The sequence below is a fragment of the Hyaloscypha bicolor genome (assembly GCF_002865645.1).
Source record: "Hyaloscypha bicolor E unplaced genomic scaffold K444scaffold_10, whole genome shotgun sequence".
NCBI lineage: Eukaryota > Fungi > Ascomycota > Leotiomycetes > Helotiales > Hyaloscyphaceae > Hyaloscypha > Hyaloscypha bicolor.
Window position 1 is genome coordinate 3959135 of NW_020194512.1, and position 21016 is coordinate 3980150.

Below are 21016 nucleotides of genomic sequence, written 5' to 3' on the forward strand. Positions count from 1 at the left end.
AAATCAGATGCCTACGAGTGCTTGTACCGATTCCCAGAGCTCGGCTAGCTGGAGCTGTACATTGACCTCATCGACGGCGTCGCAGCATCCTTCCGTGCCAATAACACCAGATGTGATCGAGAGAGTGCGCCGACATGGTTGAAGCGTCTGACGATCAGGGCGACACGAAAAATACGAAGGGGAAACAACCGGAACGCGATGAGAACCACGCGGCAGAGGATGAGGAGACAATCGAGGAGAGTGACATTGAGGAAGAGGACGACGACGAGGGAGAGGAAGACGAGCCCAAGCTGAAATATGCGCGTTTGACAGCTCACCTGTTACCTGTGTATCGGAATGGAGACGCGACGAGTGCTTTCTTGGTCGCGGGCGATAAGATGGTAGGTCTGGGAGAAGTGGTCCATACAAGATCAACCGCTGAACCATACATGTAGTTCGTTGGCACACATAATGGCAACATCGTAAGCTCCTGACAAGAATTCACCCAGAAGGAAACATTCTGATCCATTTTATAGCATGCCATGTCCCTCCCGTCTTTCAAAACGCTGCGATTTTACCACGCCCACCAGGCATCCACCTCCTGCATCTCAATATCCCCCTTTCCTCCGCCTCTCCCGACTGCCCTCCCAGAAGGTGTTAGCAGAGTGGCATCACAAGCGCAGACGCCGAAGAGGGCACCGCCTGTAAAGTCTGATCCTGGCAGGAACAGTCCGTACACACCACCGGCCGAAGTTATCCCGAATATTCCATCCAACGCCGTATACATTGGAACATCTTCCATCGATGGGACAGTATGCGTACAGTCCCTGGTGGATATCAAAGATGTGAATGTGCGCAACTTTGCGAGGCCAGTCCAGGCTGTGGCATTGTCGCCAGATTATAAAAACGACCGAGCATACGTATCTGGCGGTTTGGCTGGGAATCTGATTCTCACAGTAGGCGGCAGGGCTGGTTCGATTTCAACATCAACCACGACTGGGACTGCAGCAGCGACTGCTTCTGGGTGGTTGGGGGCAGTGGGTTTGGGAACAAATACAGGAAAGGATACCATTCTTCACTCAGGCGAAGGGGCGATAAGCACCATCAAGTGGTCTTTATCTGGTAAATACGTTTCCTGGATCAACGAGCATGGCCTCAAGATCATGCGGTCAAACATGCACCTGGAAAGCGCAGACGCTGAGTCTGCTTGGAAGAGGATAGGCCATGTTGACCGGCCTCAAGATGATGGCTGGGAAGAAATGGCTGCTGTCTGGAAGGGCAGAGTCGAATGGATCGATGAAAGGAGTCTTGAGACTGACGAAGACGACAAGGCGCGTGAGAGCTCGACATCATCACCAGCTACGTCAAAATTGAAACAACAGGTCTCCAAGAGCAATATGCGTATTGAGAAGCTCCTCGTTGGATGGGGAGGCACGATTTGGATTATCAATGTGCACCCTGGCGGAGTTGGCATTGGCAAAAATGCTGGAGAGCGATCAGTAGGGAGGCCTGAGATTATTAAAATGTGAGGCAGTCCGCTGATCTGACGAGTCGAACTGACACATCTAGTTTACGTATGGATTGCATTGTTTCTGGATTGTCGTTATATACCCCAACTTTGCTTCTTGTACTTGCTTATATTACACCGGATGAAGAGGAAGATGAAGAGAAAGAACGCCCGAAAGGTCACAAATCGAAAGCCTCCACAACATCAACCAGTAGCGAGCCACGAGGTGGAATCCGCCATCGGCAGAACGCACTCTCACCAGAGCTCCGGCTCATTGATCTTAATACATCTCAAGAAGTTGACACTGACACTCTTACTGTGAGCCGCTTCGAAAGGCTGTCAGCTAGCGACTACCATTTGGGTATCTTGCTAGCTCCGCGTGCTACCCCGATTGCCCAAACACCGCGTGGGACCTTGGAGACACTGACTGGGATGGGAAGCGGGATGTGGAATGCTACAATTAATGCCACCGCACTCTTAAGCAGCTCCGCCGCAAGTACACACAGCAAGGGCAGCAAGGATTCGGACTCGAAGCAAAGTGGGACGAGCAGTGCCCGAGGCTATATCGGCCAGCGTAACACCGCCGTTCATCCCCATCTCGCAGCACCAGGCATTAAGATCTTCATTCATAGTCCTTACGACTGTATCCTGGCGACCAAGAGAGAACTTTCTGATCACCTGTCATGGCTCTTGGAACACCAGAAGAATCAACAGGCTTGGGAATTGATTGATGAGCACCCTGAAGTGATCTCATCCTCACCGGAAAAACTCGCCGAAATTGGTCCTTCGACACCAGATCGAGCGCAGGCGAGCAGTGATGACTTTTATGATGATGCATCAACCGTCGATTCTGCTAGCCGGTTGATCTACTCAGCGGTGGAGAAAGAGAAACGTCGAGTTGGAGAACTCTGGATACAGCAGCTCATCAAAGCCAATGACTGGGCGGCAGCTGGCAAGGTCTGTGGCAAGGTCCTGGGAACAGCGCAACAGTGGGAAGAACATGTATACAGCTTTGTTGCTGCGAACAAGTACGACGAGATTACACCTTACATCCCTACAATACAGCTGCGGCCTCCTTTGAAATCAGAGATTTACGAAGCCATCCTGGGCTTTTATGTCGGCCGAAACCGACCAAGAGTGCGAGAACTTCTCGACCAATGGCCACCGGACCTCTTCAACATCAAGAGTGTAACTACTGTGCTTGAGAATCAGCTCAACTACCGTGACGTGCGAGAAGACAGCGTCGAAGATGGGCTAGTTGGCAGGGATTGGCGTATCGTTATGGAGAGCTTAGGCAAGCTTCATGTGGCGGCTGGGAAGCCGCGAGAGGCATTGAAATGCTACATCAAACTCCAGGATGCGGATATTGCAATGACGTTGATCAAAGAGTATCATCTTGTTGATGCTGTTGCTGATGATATCCCTGGTCTGATCCTTCTTCGTGTTTCGAAAGAGCAAGAGCAGTCTGCCCCGATTGAAGAGCTCAAGGAAGCAACATCTGAAGCCATCGCACTGCTTGTCAACGAAGCACAACATGGCCTTGTCCGTCCTGAAGTAGTGGTGCAACAGCTTGAGGACAAGAATATGACGCTGTACATCTTCTTTTATCTCAGCTCGTTATGGAAAGGGGAGAGTGCGGAGGGCCATGCCAGCGAGAATATCCAACGGCTGATTGATGAAAGCCGTACTCTCGTGGATGAATTTGCAGATTTAGCAGTTCATCTTTTCGCCTCCTATGACCGGGAATTGCTCATGGACTTCCTCACGAAGTCTACGCGCTATACTTTCGAGAAGGTGTGTATCGGAAGCCCGTTCTCATGGGTAATGCTGACTCAATTCTAGGCAACGCAAGAATGCGAGGAACGTGACTTCATTCCAGAATTGGTCTTCCTGTTTTCCAAGACTGGCCAGGCGAAACGAGCTCTTTACCTTATCATCGGTCGACTCGCGGACGTCTCCCAAGCCATCTCCTTTGCCAAAGAACAAAATGACGATGACCTCTGGGAAGACCTCCTCGAGTATTCGATGGACAAGCCCCGCTTCATACGCGGCTTGCTCGAAGAGGTTGGCACGGCAATAAACCCGATCACGCTCGTTAGACGAATACCAGAAGGCCTTGAGATTGAAGGCTTGAGAGAAGGTCTTAGCCGCATGATTAAAGAACATGATTTACAACACAGCATCAGCAAGGGCGTAGCAAAAGTGTTGAGAGGTGAGGTGGCAGTAGCACAGAATACTCTCCGCTCCGGACAACGAAAAGGCGTCAAGTTTGATGTTGTACACAAACCTGAAGATCACGTCGATGTAGCGGCCTCAGATGTTCCCAGTACCATCGACGGCGTTTGTACTTCGGACCTTGCGAAAGATTTCGTGGCTCAAAAGCCCAAACAGGATCCCAAACCTGGCCATTGTGTCGGTTGTCGCGAGCCATTCTCCGAATATGAGACCGAGACATTGGTTGGTTTTGCATGCGGCCATGTCTTCCATCTCTCGCATTTACTCAGCTACCAGCATGAATCGAGACCAGTTACTCCGCCAGACGTGGAATTAGACGAGAACGGAGAGTGGGCAATGACGCACAGTGTTGGAGCGAAAGTCACGCATGCCAGGCTGTTGCGTGATAAAATCAGAGACGGGTGTCCGGTGTGCGCTTCGAGCACTGTATCATAATAGGCGGATAGATACTATGTGAGCCCATATCATCGCATGTACTCTACAAAGAGCTCAAATGCAAACCCTGCTAAATGGTAGCCATCCTCGCAATCCCGACATCAACTTCATCGAGCTTCGGGCTTCCTCCATTAACATACAGCCACAGCCGACTTAATTCCTTAACCTTAAACTCCATCTTCCCCTCGTCCTTCTTCTCTTCCACATCTCCAAACCCCACATCCTCCTCCGTCCTCTCAATCACTTCCCCAGCTTCAACCTCAACCCCATTCTTCTCCCCCTCCCAATTACTCCTCCCATTCGTACCGTTCGTACCATTCGTAAACCCCAGCCCCCTCGCCCTCTCAAACTCCCCCTCCACTTTCCGTCCAAATTTGCTCATAGTATGCAGCGAAATTGGACTCATATCCCTAACCAGCACCTCCTTCTCCCTCTTGCCCAGCGGCTCCCCATGCGCTCCCAAATAACTAATTTCTACCCCTTCTCTCTCGTCGGCTTGCTCGTCGTTATGCCCGAGCACTAATGCCGACTCCATGAAGGCATTCCCCTCCCGCTGGGCCCTCAAAAACCCACTTCCCCCAACCCCACCCTTTCCCACTTTCCCAGGGAACAAGATCTCTTTTATTCGCATAATCCATCTTAGGATCCAATTTTGTTTTGGCAGGCGGGGAGAGGATGAGGGTGGGACGGGCTCTAAGGGGAACATGTTGTCGAGGTAGTGCTGGTTGAATTGGTGGCCTTGGCCCGGACGCTCGAAGACGCGGCCCATAAACCTCGGGCTTCGATGATCCGTCACATCGAAGTTGCACGTGAAATGCAAGACCCCCCACCGTGCGACGAAATCTGACGTGTGGGCGTAGTGCTCGATATACCGGATCGTTTTCCCGGAGCTGGATTCCGTCCTCGTGGTTCGGGGATGTCCATTCGTCTCCCCATTTTTAGGGGCCGGAAGGGAGTCCAGGGGGTCGTGGTAGTGCACTGAGGTGAGGGAACGGGTGGTGGAGGGCACGGTGGGGTGCATGAGCGATGCGTGTTGGGAGAGCAGGTGGAGATGCGGGTTGTTGAAGTGGTTTGCTGCGTTGCCGAAGGTGTAGACTTCGAGCTTTGAGAGCAGGTCTTGCGGCACTTCTTGCAGCAGCCAGTCGATGATCATCCCGCCTTCGATGCCCCCCTGGCTGTGCAGGATGAAGACTACTTTTGTGAGGGAAGGCTTGTAAAGCGTTTCTTTGACGATGCTGTAGCAGTCGCGGATGTCTTGGGTTGCGTAGTTGAAGTTTCGCTGTATCAGGCATTGGAGGACGTCGAAGAGGATGCCGTTTCTGGGAGAGCTTGTTAGTAAAGGTCACGTGATCGTGGAGAAAGAGGAGGGAATACGTTTTGTTATGCACTCCGATCACGGGACGCCCGAACGTGAGGGCCAGACGATCGACATTGCTTTGGAGCCAGTGTTTTCTGCATAAATGTGTCAGCTTCAGGTTTGGTGAGGAAAAGGGGGACAGACACATACCCAACAGCAACACCATTCAGGAAAATCCACTGCTCATGCTCATGCTCCTTTTTTTGTTCCACAAACTTCGGGTTCGAAGGATACCTCATCTGACTCCCATTCAACAAATAACAGATCCCCTGATTAATCAGCCCAAAGACTACCACGCCTCCCAATACCGACCAAACAGGGAAGAATATCCAGAACGGGACTGAGAGGATGAAGGGCAGTTGCATTATAAAGAGGATGAAGTGCAGGAACATGGACCAGAGGTTCGACGCGGAGGGGTATAGCTCGCATAACGGCCCTGAAGATTGGGGTGTGAAGGGGAACACGATGAAGGGGAGGAATTTCCAGAACCCGAACGCGGAAGCGACATCTTGGCGGAGCAGCCCGAGGGGAGAGTTAGTGTAGGAATGCGGTATCACGACCTTGCTGCCAACTTGGGAGCCATAAAACTTTGTCTGATGCGACATCTCGATCGCGAAAACAAAAATGCAAACAAAATAAACAGAAAAATGCAAATGGCGCGAGCGCGGAGAAGAGAAGAGGAGGAAGGAAGGCTGAAGGCTCTTCAGCGGGTCGTGCACCTGATATGCGAGGGCGTGGCGAGTTACACATGATGCCTAGAACATACCCTGTACAAAAAGGGCTTGGGGAGGGTGTCTTCAGGCATGTCTCATTGCTTCAGCGCAAGGCCGAGCCTGTGGCGGCCCACCATTTCGTTGATGTGGCTGACCACTCATACCTGGGAACAAGCACACAGCTTTGAGCTGAACTCATTGCGTGGGGGCTGAGGGTCAGAATGATGAGATGCAAGGCAACGATCGCCTGTTAGATCGTCTTGCTGTTTGCATGGCGTATTGAATCCATGATGGTGATAAGTGAGAATTTACGAACTCTTTATTTCGGAGCATATTGGCGCAGCTGATGAGTCAGTTGGCAGGGTGGTGGGCTTGGCACGTTGTGAGGGGAAAATTCGCTTAAGCCTCAGGCACGTATTTCCCTTAATTATTGCGCTAAGGAGTATTTAGCCTCGCTCCCAAGGGTCTATGAGTTTCACACTTCTCTTCTAGATTTTAAGATAGTTCTAGAAATCTCCCTGTTGTTATGTGACGTGTGTTTAACCCGGTAAATTGTCTGACCTGGTACATGGTTCACTTCTGCCTATTTGTCCTCTGGATCTTCAACGTGAGGATGAATATGGAGGACTAGGCGGGCTCGGGGCGCAGTTTCAGGGGCTTAAGCGACATCGACATCCATGAAGCATTCCAACATGATAGAATACTTCATTCCTGATCAAAATAACAGAATGAAAAGACTCCATTTTAATGTATGTGCGAGCCAAGATGCCTATTTGCTTTCAGAATTTGCAAATGCACTGAATGGCAGAGGTTGGATGCCTTGAAGAGGGTACCCCCCAATTCCCGCCCCCAATATACCTTCAGTTAATGGCTTTGGAGCCTATCACTAATTCATTGATCTTCGGAGTATTGGGACGTTCAATACCGTAAGTGTTGCTTAGATCTAGGGGGCTCACGGCCTGTTCTTTCAGCGCTTCTTCCATTATAGACTAATGATCGATTCCTCGCACAGTTGCCAAACCTTCCCCGCCATTTAGACGTGGTTAAAATCGACGTCATCGAACATTGGACTCGAGATAAATAATTGAAAACCGGAGTCCAACGGACGCTGAATTGCCTCCCGATTCTTTGTCCCTTCATTTCAAATCTCCAAATCCGGCGGCTGATTGTGTCCTTGTCTCCGCACATAAAGAAACAATTTGGAATCCAAATCTTCATCCTTTGATTTCTTGACCTGTGCTCTTTGTATCCCTTTACTCGCATGCAGTTCTTTTATTCCGATAGTTATAAAGAGAATCTCAAAACAACCAGTGATCAAAGTTTATAGAAATAGACCAAGTCAACAACTCAATCACTTGACTGGCGTATAACCAGAGCTATCCATCTCGCCGCACCCTTCTAATCACTTATTCAACCTCCCAAAATCCACACAATCTCACAGCAGTCTTACAATATGTGGTGCTGCTGCCAATGTTCTGCGACCCATGAAGGAGCTAGCGTTCCCGATGCTGGTTGGTGCACTTCTTGCGGCCATTCGACTTCCGGTTGCTCCGACTGCTTTGCTTATTAGTTATTGGCACAGTGGACTAGCGATATTTAATTAGTCGTACTTTCGATCTTAAACTTTCTTCGATTTTCTGATTTTAGGGAGCTGAAAACTTCTATGTCTGAGTGGCCATGTATATGATACTTTTTCGTTCGGTGAAGTGTGGATGGTTTGTAGAAGGAAATAGATATGAATCAATAACATACGCCCAGCCTTTTTCTTGACCTTCCTATGAATTCTTGCTGCCTTTGGGGGAGAGCATCTCCGATTGAGAATTTTAGTCAACTACTAACATTGGCGAGAAAATTCAATGCTCAAGCTCATAACCCTTCTCCCCCTTCGATTCCGAAGTTTATACCTTTGCTGAAACACTCCGATCAGTCACATCGCTATCGGATTCTACCAATCCCCATCTCCACAATTGGCCCCGCCACTGAAGTAACATCGTTGGCAGAATACTGACTCCGACAATCAGAGCAGCTGCCACCGCCGCACTCGCAGCAACTCCGACACTGGTAAACATATCTGGAAACCTATAAAACCTATCAGCCAAGAACTCAATCAGTTCCCAAAGCACATCAAACACCTACCAAAAAGGACCAATAAACCCCCAAACCTGCCTTACAAACGTGATAAAGACCCCAATACTCGCGGACTCCTCTTGATGGCAATCCACAGCATAAGTAATCAGCACCGTCGTCACAATCTGGTTTCCCACACCTGCAATCGCAATCCCAATCACGGGCGTGATATTCCACCTTCCCTCCGCCGCCTGTTGCGTTCTAACGAGAAACACGACAACACCCACAATCGTCAACACGAACCCTGCATAGCTCAACCAAAGTCGATATTCAGGTTCCGTGTGCATGCCTGTCCTCTTCGCTTTCCGATTCATCCAATAGTCAGATAGGCTGCCACCAAGCTGCTCTCCAATTACCGATCCGATGATGATACCAAGGAATTGCAGCCCGAGTTGCTGGGCATTGAAGCCGAATTTCTGGCCGAAGAGTTGGGGGAGCTCGACGGTGATGAGGACGCTGCCGAATAGGAAGGTCATTGCATACGCGATGGCTGGGATATAAATACATTGTTTTCTGAAGAGTGAGAGAGGGTGGATAAAATCGTTGATAGTAAGCGGTCTAGGATCGATACGCTTGAAGGTGAGATATTCTTGCTTGAAGGGCGATTCCTGATGTTGGACGCCACTGCGAATATACCTTGTTTCCGGGCCAAAGAAAATGTAAAGGATGAATTGGACGCCGTTGATCTTCTCCGTTGTCAGCGATCGGAGCCATGGAGTGATTATATGAGAAGGATACTGACCATGGCGAGAATCCAGTAGATCCATCGGTATCCCACGTGGTATGCAACAAACCCGAAGATGAATGGGGCAATTGGGACACCGAGTGTAACCATCAAGGTCCAAATACCCATGTATCTGGCTCTCTCTTTCTTGAAAAACGTTTCGGTTACCACGGCACTTCCAATCGCTGCAGCTGGACTGATGAAGAATGCCACTATGGCTCTGCACACAGCCATCGATGCATAGTTTGGACTTTTGGCACATCCTATGTTGCCGACAAGGCTACAGGCAAGCGAGATGAGAAATAGGGGTCGACGGCCATAGGTGTTGGAAAAAGGCTTCCAAATCAGGGGTGCTACACCCAGTATAGCAATTTGCAGCGAGGTCAAATATGTAGTCCGTTGCAAAGAGACCCCGAGGTCGACGGCAATGTTTTCATACGCAGGTATGATGGAAGCAGCTGTGAAAGTCGACATGCAGGCGTGGATAGCAACCAGAACTAGGTTTGTAATTTTCTACACGGAAATCCTGTCAGTGTTGAACTTGGAAGAGGGTGACGGAAGGAAGCTTCACCATCCAGCTTTGCCAGTTATATGGATCAGCACCTCCCATGCCTGGTATAGGATCTAAGTCGAAGGTGCCATGCCGTTGTAATAAATACTCTCGATGGGCGGCTGTGAGTCTTGACATGGCCGTTGCTTGGGTAGGTATGGTGTCCAGGTTCTCAACATATTCCGTTTCCTCGGGTACCGCTTCTTTGGCATTCTTGCCCAACGAGCTCTGATGAAACTTCGGCATTTGCTCGGAATCGGAATGATACGAGTGTAAATTTAGGCCAAGTTTTATATGAAAGATAACTGAGGCTTCGAATGGAAAGAAAAGCTTTTTTCTTTGAGGTCAAAGTCTCGCAGGTTGGAAAAAAGAAAAAAAAAAGTTTAGCAGGGTCAAACAAAAACCAAACCATTTGACAAATGGATAGCAAAGAATCACTTAGGTATCCAAGGGAAGAAGAGGGCGCTTGCGGTGTTTAATAATACTTCGCATTTGAGGAAGGGCGCTAGAGCTTGCAACCTCAAAACCTCCCCAGGCGTCCAAACAGGGGATGGACGGGAAAGCGGGTGGCTTCGTGGCTACACCCCGGAAACTCCAGTTTCTCTGAATTAATCCCACAAAGAACTTTCCAAACACGGAGAGACAATAATTGTGGGCACGGGAGACGTCATCCCCACGCTGAGCCCTGCCTATTACCCCTTGCCCATCTGTCAATCTCGGCTGAAATTCGGATCCAGTTTAATTATTGTCCTTGACTGGGATGTCGTATCCCCATTAGAACCCCAGATAATTGAAGGATACTAGAGGGGACTAGAGTGTTTGGAGATACAATTCAAGAACCTTAACAAACTTTCTGTTTGAAGCAAATCATAGGCCATTTGTTGCAGTTGAAGGACTGTAGTAAATGTAAAGCGCGAAACCCCTGTCAGCTTGAGCGTGAGTCATGAGGGATTATCAAAAGCACCAAAATTAACAACTACATGCTCCTATACAGCTCATCAAACCTTTCCTCGGCAATTTTCATACAGTCGACACCATAAACAACCTTCTGTACGTCCGCATCCGCCCACTTATCAGGAACCCTCGCTTTCCCACCCTTAGCCTTCAGCTCTGCAAACTGCCTATCCCTCTCCTCCTTCGCAGCTCCCTTCCCCAAATGCAGTTCTCTTGCCGAAGCTGCGGCCCACTCAACCAGCATCTCCGCTCGCTCTTTTCTGACACTTTCATATACTCTCAGCGTTTTATTAATTGTTTCGGGAGAGGAATCCGGTAGTTTAGCAAGGACAATAGCAAGAACGGCGGCATCCTCGATAGCCTGTGCAGCACCTTGAGCGAGATGTGGAAGCGTAGGATGACACGCATCCCCGACTAGGGCCACGGACCCATGAACCCAGGTTGGCAACGGGCCGTGGACACGGAGTTTCCATTCGCAAACCTCACCTTCTGGAACCAGGTTGAGCATTCGCTGCACCTTCGGACAGAAGTCTGCAAAGACTTTAAGCATGGCTGGTTTCGAAGCTTTGGTAGTGTAAGTTTCTGTCGGTGTGGCGGCAAAATTGACGTCCGGTTGGGTTGTAGAAAGATTGTAGACGGTGTTGTTTGAGACCGGGTAGGCAATGATGTGCCGCCGTTCTCCGATCCATCGTACTACACGCTCGCTGTCGATGAGCTCGAGCAATTCAGGGTCATGCTCCAATTGCGTCCGATTCAGCACGATGCGGTACGCTGCTTGGTCTGTATCTTGAATATCGGCTGAGACGTTGAGTAGCTTGAGCATGTCTCTCCGAGTGTTGCTCTTGATGCCGTCTGCGGCCAGTAAGATATCGCATTCAACTTCATACGGTTCTCCTTGTCGTGGGACAGCTGTAAATGTGACTTTTGGTGCAAACGATTTTACATCCTTCAAGCCTGTTGAAAAGTTAAATTTGATAACTTTATGAGCTTTGCAACCATTGTATAACCCACTAGCCAACGAAGCTCTGTGGCCAACCATATGAGGATATCCATAAGTCTCGTAGACGTAGTCCAGCTCCACGTGGGCCAGCTCTCCGTCACTTGCTCCGTCTAAAGATTAGTCAGATTCGTCACTAATGATGTTTGAAGATGAAATATGCCTCTTATGCTTGTTTCTTTAACCAAAACAGCTTCTTTCTCAATATCCTTCCAAACACCGAGCCTGTCAAGGATCCGTGACATATTTGGTGCGAGCTGGATGCCGGCACCGACGAACCCCAGGTTGGATGCTGTCTCAAACACCTCGATATTTTCGAATCCATAATGTGCAAGGGCGAGTGCGCAGCATAAGCCACCCATCCCTGGACCGTCATAAGCTTGGGGTGGGCTTAGGCCGAGATTGACAAGTGAACGTACCCGCACCAATTACACATATTTTCAACTCTTTCTTAATTTTATCTTTCATCCTTTCAATGTGGGGACCCAGAAAGGGGGATATAGAACCCTGATGTTCGAATGTTTGAGTAGGAGGTGGTTGATGTGGCGAGGTTGTGAATCGGGAAATGTGTGGAACCACTTCCTGTGTCGATCAAGTAGCCTAATTCTCTTACTGAACGCAGTTTAGTTCCAGGCACAAGTCTTGGAAGTGTCCCGAAAACAAGGGAACGGTGTGAGTCCCTGGAAAAATCACCACACGGGGAGAACTGTGGGTGTACAGAGAGGAAAAAGGCCTGTGTAACTTCGGGGTAGGCCTAACAATGCCGAAGACCCTTATTGAATATTGACAGACCTGTCTGGCACAATGCTCAGTAGCTTCCTCGTAGGTTGAACAATCTTCGATCGTTGACGGCGACCCCCAATGTGGCAAGACCGTGGGTGTACAGTACAAGAGTATGATGCGGGACAGCGGTCGTCATCTGGTGAGGGGCAGGAGTGGCACTATCCTTAAGCGGTGGGGCGCTAGCCACCCCCTGTTCTCTTATGGCATAATTGTGCACTAAGAATCTCCAGGGAGGGGGTTTTCTTCCGTATCGTAAAGGTAAATAGATGTCTAGCGAACCAAGAGGAGAAATCGATAGGTTTTTATTTTGGGAAGTAGTTTTACTTTCTCGTTGAGTGATTATCTCATTGAGCTGGATGAATGGGTGTCGTTTGTCCCTCCAGAACACTTCAAAGGATTCAATGAACATGATAAAACATATCACAAAGAACCAAAGGTATGCAAATCTATGTGAGAAAAGAATTGGGTGTGTTTGAGTGGAGCGAATCTAGTTTGAGGGATGGGTTCTATTTTTGAAGTGCTGAAAGTGAAGCAGTGGAATGTCCGAATTTAGGTGTCGGCTTGGGGTGGGAAAGTCGAGAATTTTGCGCCGCTTGGAAACGCTGATTTCGAGGCAGGCGTTAAAATTTACAAGAATAGTTACACACTGATTCAGAATCTACCAAGCTTCTCTAGACAAATTTGCAAACTGCGAGAATCTTCGGGAAGGCACGAGGAGTATTATCATCTATTTTCAATGACAGAGAGACATCCACTGGTCAATGACATCCTCCATATCATAAGCAATTCCCCACTGACTCGAAAGGCACCGAAAGAGCTTCTGCATCGAGTTCAGCTCATACAGCAAGTTCTCCGCAACACCCACGCTGCCCACCAAACTCGCCAACTCTCCCCTTATATACCGTCTCGTCTCCGACGCATCGCCATCCGAAGTTCCAATTACTGGTACGGATTCATATCCCGCAGAAAGAACAGACTGCCAGTCCACACTCGAAGGCAGATTCACAGTCGTGAGCCCCGCGAGAGAGAAGGTACAATATACAGCCGCAGAAGCAAACAACGAGTTCGGGATATGGATCACATGTGCTCTCCCCCTGGGCAACCCTTCTACAATTTGCTGAATAGCAGTGGCATGAAGCAATGCCCTTCTAGCATCCTCGGTGTTTGCCCAGCTCATGAGATCAAACTCCGTCTTCTTGGACTCTCGGCCAGGACAGACATGCTGCGTGACGCCGTAGCGTGAGCACACGGATCTGCACAGCAGGGATGAATCTTTGCATGCATCGAGGCAAAGGGTATGCCACCGGAGAAATATCTCGAGCCTCTCGGGTTCAGACATGCTTGTGCTGTCTGAGATCAAGACGTGGATTTGTGCGAGCGCTCGACGAAGCTCGAATTTCGTGGGAACACCTATCAAGGCACCAGCGTCGTTATCACAATCCGAAACCAGCGACCCCAATCCCTCTAGAATTACTCGGAGTGAAAAAGCCGAAAGTTGTGGTAGCATGTCGATTTGGGGTTGTGGTGAGAAGAATGAGCTGATAATTTTGCGGAACGTGTACGGTGGTGGAGGACATTCTTGACATTGCATCTGTGTGAGCCAGTCATCAGCACTGCGAGCCTCAAATGCTACCTCCGTGCTAGGGAGCCCAAGTTGGTTCGCTGCGTGGCGGACTGAGGGCAGCTCTCCAGACATCCGTGAGATGAGGCCGTCCACCAAATAGTGCCCAAGCAAGGAACGCTGTTGGATTTCCTTAGCGGCCCAACGTCTCCAACCTATGTTCTTTTCGTCATCGGACGCATCTATAGAGGGTAGATCGGAGAAGGAGAAGGGCTCGCTATCGGACAAGGCACATTGTCGAGCCCAGAAAAATCCGAGAGCATGGAAAGCCTGGCTTGCTGTGCGAATATGGCGATTCTGTATTTGGCTGTTAGTTAGGATGTCGAGGTTTGCTTGCTTTTTAAAGTGCTTACTTTTGAAAGAGCTCCATACACTTGCGCCAAAAGTGCTGTGACTACCAATTGGACTCCCTGGCACGAGTCATAAGGGCCACGATGTGTTATCAAAGTTTCCCACTACGAAGCTGTGAGTTTCAGCCCATTTACATAACTCCAGGCCCGACTTACGGAAGTGGTCACAGCTACGTGGGCAAGTCTCCATAATGCCTCGCCCTAAATAGGTGTTTAGCATACCGAGTTGTTCAGAGAAGGACTGAGTCGGCACCTTTGCAATCGAATTCTTTGGGCCCAGATATAGTGAACCAATCGCCATCGCATTGAGCAACAATGGCTGTGTACATTCTCTAAAAACGAACGTTCCTCGATGGAGAACTGGGAATGTGGGCATAAATCGACCAAAAAACATGTGTAAACACTCATCCAAAAAGACGGAAGTGAGAGAAGTAGCTTCGACTGCTGCTGTGACAGATGATGACTGAGCAGGGAGTCAGCTATGAGATCTCTGTTGAGAAATGCGACTTTCCACTTACCAGCGATGAGACCATCTCGCTGACGTTGTGCACAGCTCTGCGACTCTCTCCAGTCGGAATAGTTCCAATGGAAGGACTTTTCACTTTGTCTCCGAAAGCATTTCCTGTTTCCATACCAGAATTGTTCATTTGAAACGTATGGGATGTTATCGGTAATGTGGCGAAGGGCATTTGCCACTGATTTGTATTTTCCGAGGCCATCAGCGTCTCAAATAGATCCTCGGAGTCAGGCCATATCAAATCGAAATCTAGGTCTGCCGATTGTGGAATATTAAACATATTCTCAATAGGTGTATTTTGTTCGCTATGCGAAGTGTGGATGTCTATTTCATTCCCGTTTGTCGCTGGAGATAGGCTACTGAGGATGGTGCCTCCGAATGGAGAAAGCGAAGTCGCGAGGCTTGATTGAGATACGAGACTGGAGGGCGGGGAAGGTGGAGAAGGGTAATTGTGTGTATCTTTTCGCGAATGTAGCTTTTCATGACGTGCCAGTGAGTCCTGTCTCGAGAATGTTCGCTGGCATTCTTTGCATCGGTATGGCCTGCACCCGGTGTCTATGGTGTTCTCACAGTCAATTGAGTGCAATCAATCATTGCGCAGGTCTACTACATACGACTACGTTCGTGTCTCTGAACAATGAGTAAGTTTTGGTGACGGGAGGTGGGGTTTCGAGGCAAATACCCGCAAATGTTCTCCTTTGGAGAAGGTCTTCTGGCAGAATCTGCACTCCATTGTTTTGTAGGCTCTACGATGAGGACGGCGCGGTTGACGTTCTTTCTCAAGCTGCCTCTTGTTGAACCATGCTACCAAGCGTGTCTTGTGGGTTGATTGAAGGAAAGAGAAATTTTAGGATCAGTGCTTGATGAGGTAGACGCGCAACAATCTATCCCCGCATTTCGTTCCTACAGGGGGTACGAGTACTTTTCGGTGATATTTTTAGAGGCCGAGGCAGACCCCTGTTTATCCGCATAAATACTATCCGGGGGAAAATAATCTGCAAATCGCACATGGCTAGGCCCCATTTTACGTTATAATTATACTATAACTGGACAGCGATAGGTTTCACTCGCTACTTACAAGTTATCGAAAGAGGTTCAGGTGCAGTTGGCGTGTAACTTTTCAGCACTTGTACGAAGGCGGCAGGCATTAAAATCCGTTTAACTCGCTTAGCGATACTTTGGGAAGTCTAGGGGCTATGCAGTTATAAATGTCTCGCAATTTCTCCTTGGATTTAATTATTATAAAATTCTTGGAAAAGATTAATATATTATTTTTCTATTATATAAACCTTTAGTAGAAGGTTTCAGGCGTTGCATTAGGGATTAGTGCAACTTTCCGTATTAGGCAATTTTAGTATTCTCCCGCGCACTTTACAAATAAAGGGAAGGGCCCCTTTAGCGCGAGGTCAAGTCCGACTATTACTGTCCGGAGACGCTTCGCTTCCGCACCATATATTGCTTGTGCAGCAACTCTCATATACAAACGTGACTGACCTGACCACGGAAGGCGAGCATAAAGCACATGACCACGCCAACAAGCACAGCTACGAGCGCAGGTTTGGAAGGAAAGCATAATGCAAAGCTTTGTCATGTATTCGTCGTTATGGAGCCCGTGTCTGTAAGCTGGAAGATGCCGTTATTGAAGCAATGCTCTGCTCCGTCCTGTATGTGGACTCCATTCCCAAAGTTGACCAAACCCAAACTCCCCCCATGCCCGTTGGTATTAAGTCCGCAGTTCTATCCCAAATACCAGACCAATTGATCGAACCGGCTGTTACTGAAGTCTCGTCTCGACGATATGCCCCTTCTACTCCTGCCAAACGAAGTGGCAATCGTAGTTGCACATCCTTTTCCTTGCCTTCCCTCTCACAACCCTCTTCTACCTCATCACCGCCGGATCCAGCGTCCTTAACGGCACCGCCGGTCTCTCATACGGCGGCGGCAGATCGTCCTCTCTCGCCGCTCCTCCAACGCTCGCACGACCACCCAACCCATCAACCTCGCGCCTCGCATTCTCGTCCGCAATATTCGCCGCCGCCGCGCGCTCCCTCTGCATATCGGCCTCGTACCACTTGCGCTGACGCTCCAGACGCGCCTCAATCTCTCGACGTCGTTTTCGCTGCTTGTTGAGCGCGCAGGCCCCGAAGCCGACAACGGCGATGACAATCACGAGCCCGATGACGATACCTGCGAGAGGGCCGGGTCCGCCGACAGAGTTGTAGTAGTAGGTATTGCTCTGGCGAGGGAGGAGGCGGGAGGGAGGTTGAAGGACTGGCATTCTGCCGGATGCTTGTGAATGTCAAAATGAGTGGAGTTATGATGGGTGTTGGAGAGGTGGGATTTTTGGGTTTTCGTCGATGGCAGGCTGCAGAATGGCAGTGACAGACAAAGGAAAAGAGAGCGCTTCCTGCTTCACCGTCGACTGAACTTCGATTCAAGGGGGTGGGGCGGGGCGGTGAAGAAGAAGCGGCTGGGGGATGGTGTGATGGTTGGTTGGCCCTGGTAGAGAAGTAAGAAGGTGGATTCAGTCAAAACCGAGGTGTTGCTACTAGGTAAATGACATTATCACGAGATGTGAGGCTTAGAGCTCACAGAGCAATCCTGCATGCTATCCACACACTCGGTTTTGTGTACGCAGTAAGCAAGAGTAAACAAATTGGCCGTGAGCGTTATCCATGCTTTGCGATCCTCCCCAAAGCAGACTAGACCATCCGGCTGATCTACAGCGCCGTTGGCGCCGTTGACGCCTTCATGCACTTGTCAAATGCCTGTTCCGGTCTGCCTATCACGACCTCTGTTGGCACGGCTGCCTAGTACGGAAGACATAGAAGCCTCACGGAAGCCCTTTACTGTCAGCACTGCCGATTCCCTATGCGAATCAGCAGCCTCGCTAGACCAGAATAAACTTTTACTATCCCCCCCCCTAAACACATATAGTGGGTCCAACATTCGCCTCACTCTCATGCCACTATTCACACCACTAAAGGTACGCAATGAGTCTTTACCGCTTTCTACTTCGAGTGAGCCAGTACTCACTGGGCTTTCTGCCGCTCTTATAGTGCAAGTTGTACTGTAAGCTAGAAGCTTCTACGTGCTCTGATTGGCTAAAAATGGGGTGAGGCGTGGCGTGAGTGAAACATGAGAGTGTGGCGAATATCGGACCCACTATAAGTGTTTAGGGGGGGATAGTAACACCCAACCAGTCCGTCATGGGTTCGGATCCTTCCGAGTGCGTCTGAAACTCACCAAAATAATCCCCGCTTTCCTGCCCCCACTCCGTAAATCGTCCCGACTGCGCCCCGCCTGCGGCTCGCCAGCGTCCCGCCACCGCCCCATCCTACTAGATGGGTGGACAGAGGCGTTGAAGAAAGCACCGCACCTCAACGGCAATGGAGGCAGAGCGCCAGCGGTGATTGAGGCTATTCACGCTATTTTGGCTTTCCAAAGGATCTTTGTGGTACCGCGACGAAACCTTTATATATTTGGCTAATTTTAGTTGATTTCTTACTAGTATTATATAATAGTATTTATAAAAAAAAATATTATAATAGAAATATTATATAAAGTATAAAATATAAAGAGAATAAACTTTTATAGCATGGGATTATAGAGTACGAGTGAGACGTGAAATTAGAGGGTGAAGGTTGTTTGATTTCTAAGAACAGAGCGGGGTAATATATGCACTTCGGACGTATGGACGTTCGGAGATCACATGACCGTGCCGCGTGACTATGGAGCCATATTCATTCCTTAAAGCCTTCGATTCCATCGGGATATTTTGCGACTAATCGGCGCATCTCTTCGATAGCCCTAGGAATGAATCAGTAGGTTGTCGTCCCCTTGTCGAAGGACACATACAGCTTCCTAGTGCTCTTATTGGCATGCCATTGCGCTGAAACCGTGATATTGTTTCGCCTATTCAAGTCAGTAGCCAGTACGAGGCTCAAGCGATTGAACCTGAAGTCTTATGACATACAAGGCATAGAGTGCATTTCGGTCATCTCGATCCTCGATAGGCTCGGAGATCTCGATGAATTTGTGATAAGCAGTCTGGTGATGTCGATTTGTCCTATAACGTGCTGACCGCCACGAAGTCATATCATCTAGACCCGGAAATTTCAGTTAAGATCGCAACATATTCTTGGTGAGAAAAAGACTGACACTCATTATGGGCATATGTTGCGCATGGGTCATACAGAATAGGCTCATCTGTTCCCATATCGACGCCAACATTGCCGTGCCAAAGGTCCCCGTGGCACAAACTGGGCTTGATCGACCGGCCACCAGTCTGCAACGGCCTAAGCAGCCTTGGAATGACTTTGCTGAACATTGCTTCCAGCAACTCGTCCATCTCACTGTCCTGGCCCTGGACACTTCTCTCCCATTCAACCTCCTCGCGCAACTGTCTGGTGAAAAATTCTTCCCAGACATCACACCATTCATTTTGTAAAGGGTGATTTCCGGCGTGAGTTGTACAACTGAAACCGAATTTTCCAGTTGGAGAAACAGATTTCTTGTGCAATTCAGCGACCACGGCGACGAATTGCTGAGCGGATGGCATCTCGTCATCCATTTCGTGAAACTCGCAGAGGTAGAAATGCCGGTTTGGGTCTTTGGTGTAAGTGCCATGTGCGAGAGGTTTAGGAACGTTGTTCGGGATGACCGCGTGCATGGCTTTGTCACCTTCATATTCCCCTTTCGCCATCTCCTTCCCAAGCTGTCCACTCAAGACCTACGTAAATTATAGCGACTTAGCAAATGTCCACCACCTAGTGGCTGTTTATACCCCACCTTCAGAAAATAAGGCTTCTCAGTTCCATCGGGGAGGGTGGTGTCAATTCGGTGGCTCAGTGCCCAGTGACTTGCCCCATGTACGACAATTGATCCAATCTTGCAGCCTTCGGGAAGAGCTTTGAGGGTGTCAGCCACCGCATCTTTATCTGCTGCTTTTTGGGAATGTGCTCACCAGCTAAAATTGTAGCATCCAACTCCCGCTCAGCCTCGTCTAATTCAGGCACTATCGGAGCCTCAAAATCGGGTGGAATATAGACCATCGCAAAGCTGTCAAAATATACACAAGAAAGCGGATGTTCAACTATAGAGGACTGGCCCTATGTCTCAACTGAGGGTAAAGAATACAACAGAGCAGAATCATCCTGGGAAGAAGCGCACAGTCTTGGGGAGTCGGCATCTCCACATCTCCCACGCCCGCACCGCTCGCGCCCTGTTGTTTGTACCATATTGCCACGTCAGTTAGACAGGCTCTGACACCAACCGATTTAGATCCGAGGCTGCTCCGGTGCGGGAGCACTAGTTAATGGCTAAAAGTTCTGCCAATTGCGTCGCGGTCTGAACCAATTAGCGCTTGTACGCAGCTGTGCAGTAGAAGTAATCATGCGTCAGGACTTGCACCAAAGCCCCTGCGTCCCTGCGGGTTTGGTGCGTTTCAGCGATACCGTCATTTTGGTAATAACTTCCACAATTTCACAAAATTGAAAAATTGAAAGAAGCCAAAAATTGCGCAATTATCGGGCGTACCTCCATATAAACCCATTTTTAAGATCTTGTATTACGTTGCGAAGTTATTAAAACTTTCAGATTTTTCTTGTTAGGGGGGTGGGGAAGGTGACCGTATCGCTGCTATGCACTAAACCCGCAGGGACGCAGGGGCTTTACGATGGTAGTACAAGTCTTGACGCACGATTAGGGATATTATTCACTGAATCACTGGCCTCGCTGGCCAACCACCCAGACTAGTCAACCGCCCACTTTTACCCCTGTTAGAACACTAAAATTTGAGGATGTTTTAAAGGGCTTAGAAAATTCCCAAAGCGTGTAGGATTCGTCTTCCAAGCTCGTTGATTACGGGTATCTACTCAAAAGCTTGTTTATATGCTACTATTGTGGTGAACTAAAAATTTGGTCGGTTGAGTGGTCCGGGTGGTTGGCTAGTGAACGCTTCTACCCTGGAGGTAGCCTGATTCAGTTAGTGTTCCCGTTCCCGTTGCCGTTCGCCACCAACATGCACTTCCACATACACACCTGCCAAATTTACTGCGAATCAAGCCTGAAAATCAACCCTCGATTGATTTCTTTGATAGCCAGCACACTTAGGTTCCCCTTAAAAAATAATATCGAATAATGCACACTCTATAGGATTATCCTCT

At 49.1% G+C, this 21016-nt stretch overlaps 7 protein-coding genes across 7 annotated transcripts; 2 read left to right on the forward strand and 5 right to left on the reverse strand.

Annotated features, from left to right (window-relative positions):
- Positions 1–134: 134 nt before the first annotated feature.
- On the forward strand, positions 135–4156 carry K444DRAFT_514925 (uncharacterized protein; the record flags this gene model as incomplete). The annotated part of the gene is made up of 5 exons (XM_024873555.1): positions 135–380; positions 435–461; positions 516–1504; positions 1549–3280; positions 3329–4156. 5 exons carry the CDS (start codon positions 135–137, stop codon positions 4154–4156), a joined length of 3822 nt encoding a protein of 1273 aa, XP_024744541.1.
- Positions 4157–4226: 70 nt separating this feature from the next.
- K444DRAFT_658624 (uncharacterized protein) lies at positions 4227–6118 on the reverse strand (the record flags this gene model as incomplete). Its single annotated transcript, XM_024886281.1, has 3 exons — positions 4227–5475; positions 5531–5608; positions 5664–6118. 3 exons carry the CDS (start codon positions 6116–6118, stop codon positions 4227–4229), a joined length of 1782 nt encoding a protein of 593 aa, XP_024744542.1.
- A 2006-nt stretch (positions 6119–8124) lies between these two features.
- K444DRAFT_515221 (MFS general substrate transporter) lies at positions 8125–9873 on the reverse strand (the record flags this gene model as incomplete). The annotated part of the gene is made up of 4 exons (XM_024873577.1): positions 8125–8305; positions 8363–9039; positions 9096–9590; positions 9649–9873. The coding sequence occupies 4 exons, from the start codon at positions 9871–9873 to the stop codon at positions 8125–8127; spliced, it is 1578 nt and encodes a 525-aa protein (XP_024744543.1).
- Positions 9874–10499: 626 nt separating this feature from the next.
- Positions 10500–12452, reverse strand: K444DRAFT_606542 (FAD/NAD(P)-binding domain-containing protein). The gene is made up of 4 exons (XM_024879012.1): positions 12371–12452; positions 11998–12190; positions 11742–11942; positions 10500–11691 (listed from the first exon to the last, which is right to left on the reverse strand). The coding sequence occupies exons 2-4, from the start codon at positions 12044–12046 to the stop codon at positions 10604–10606; spliced, it is 1338 nt and encodes a 445-aa protein (XP_024744544.1). The 5' UTR covers positions 12047–12190; positions 12371–12452; the 3' UTR covers positions 10500–10603.
- Positions 12453–12980: 528 nt separating this feature from the next.
- On the reverse strand, positions 12981–15697 carry K444DRAFT_551150 (uncharacterized protein). The gene is made up of 7 exons (XM_024876532.1): positions 15532–15697; positions 15464–15479; positions 14851–15404; positions 14586–14795; positions 14489–14533; positions 14336–14437; positions 12981–14279 (listed from the first exon to the last, which is right to left on the reverse strand). The coding sequence occupies exons 1-7, from the start codon at positions 15580–15582 to the stop codon at positions 13095–13097; spliced, it is 2163 nt and encodes a 720-aa protein (XP_024744545.1). The 5' UTR covers positions 15583–15697; the 3' UTR covers positions 12981–13094.
- A 457-nt stretch (positions 15698–16154) lies between these two features.
- Positions 16155–17296, forward strand: K444DRAFT_19110 (uncharacterized protein). Its single transcript, XM_024870920.1, has one exon. It carries the CDS (start codon positions 16497–16499, stop codon positions 16977–16979), a length of 483 nt encoding a protein of 160 aa, XP_024744546.1. The 5' UTR covers positions 16155–16496; the 3' UTR covers positions 16980–17296.
- Positions 17297–18452: 1156 nt separating this feature from the next.
- Positions 18453–20057, reverse strand: K444DRAFT_606545 (uncharacterized protein). The gene is made up of 6 exons (XM_024879013.1): positions 19816–20057; positions 19641–19759; positions 19011–19581; positions 18826–18952; positions 18708–18764; positions 18453–18659 (listed from the first exon to the last, which is right to left on the reverse strand). Exons 1-6 carry the CDS (start codon positions 19901–19903, stop codon positions 18593–18595), a joined length of 1029 nt encoding a protein of 342 aa, XP_024744547.1. The 5' UTR covers positions 19904–20057; the 3' UTR covers positions 18453–18592.
- Between the last annotated feature and the right edge of the window lie 959 nt (positions 20058–21016).

Coding starts and splice junctions, on each gene's coding strand:
- K444DRAFT_606545 (XM_024879013.1), bottom strand. CDS start 19,903: ATGGTCTATATTCCACCCGATTTTGAGGCTCCGATAGTGCCTGAATTA. Junction 19,760..19,815: donor GGATGCTACAATTTTAGCTG/GTGAGCACATTC, acceptor ACACCCTCAAAG/CTCTTCCCGAAGGCTGCAAG. Junction 18,660..18,707: donor AATAAGAGCACTAGGAAGCT/GTATGTGTCCTT, acceptor ATTCATTCCTAG/GGCTATCGAAGAGATGCGCC.
- K444DRAFT_606542 (XM_024879012.1), bottom strand. CDS start 12,046: ATGAAAGATAAAATTAAGAAAGAGTTGAAAATATGTGTAATTGGTGCG. Junction 11,943..11,997: donor AATATGTGTAATTGGTGCGG/GTACGTTCACTT, acceptor ATGACGGTCCAG/GGATGGGTGGCTTATGCTGC. Junction 11,692..11,741: donor TAAAGAAACAAGCATAAGAG/GCATATTTCATC, acceptor ACTAATCTTTAG/ACGGAGCAAGTGACGGAGAG.
- K444DRAFT_551150 (XM_024876532.1), bottom strand. CDS start 15,582: ATGGAGTGCAGATTCTGCCAGAAGACCTTCTCCAAAGGAGAACATTTG. Junction 14,534..14,585: donor CAAAGAATTCGATTGCAAAG/GTGCCGACTCAG, acceptor ACACCTATTTAG/GGCGAGGCATTATGGAGACT. Junction 14,438..14,488: donor ACGTAGCTGTGACCACTTCC/GTAAGTCGGGCC, acceptor ACAGCTTCGTAG/TGGGAAACTTTGATAACACA.
- K444DRAFT_19110 (XM_024870920.1), top strand. CDS start 16,497: ATGCTCTGCTCCGTCCTGTATGTGGACTCCATTCCCAAAGTTGACCAA.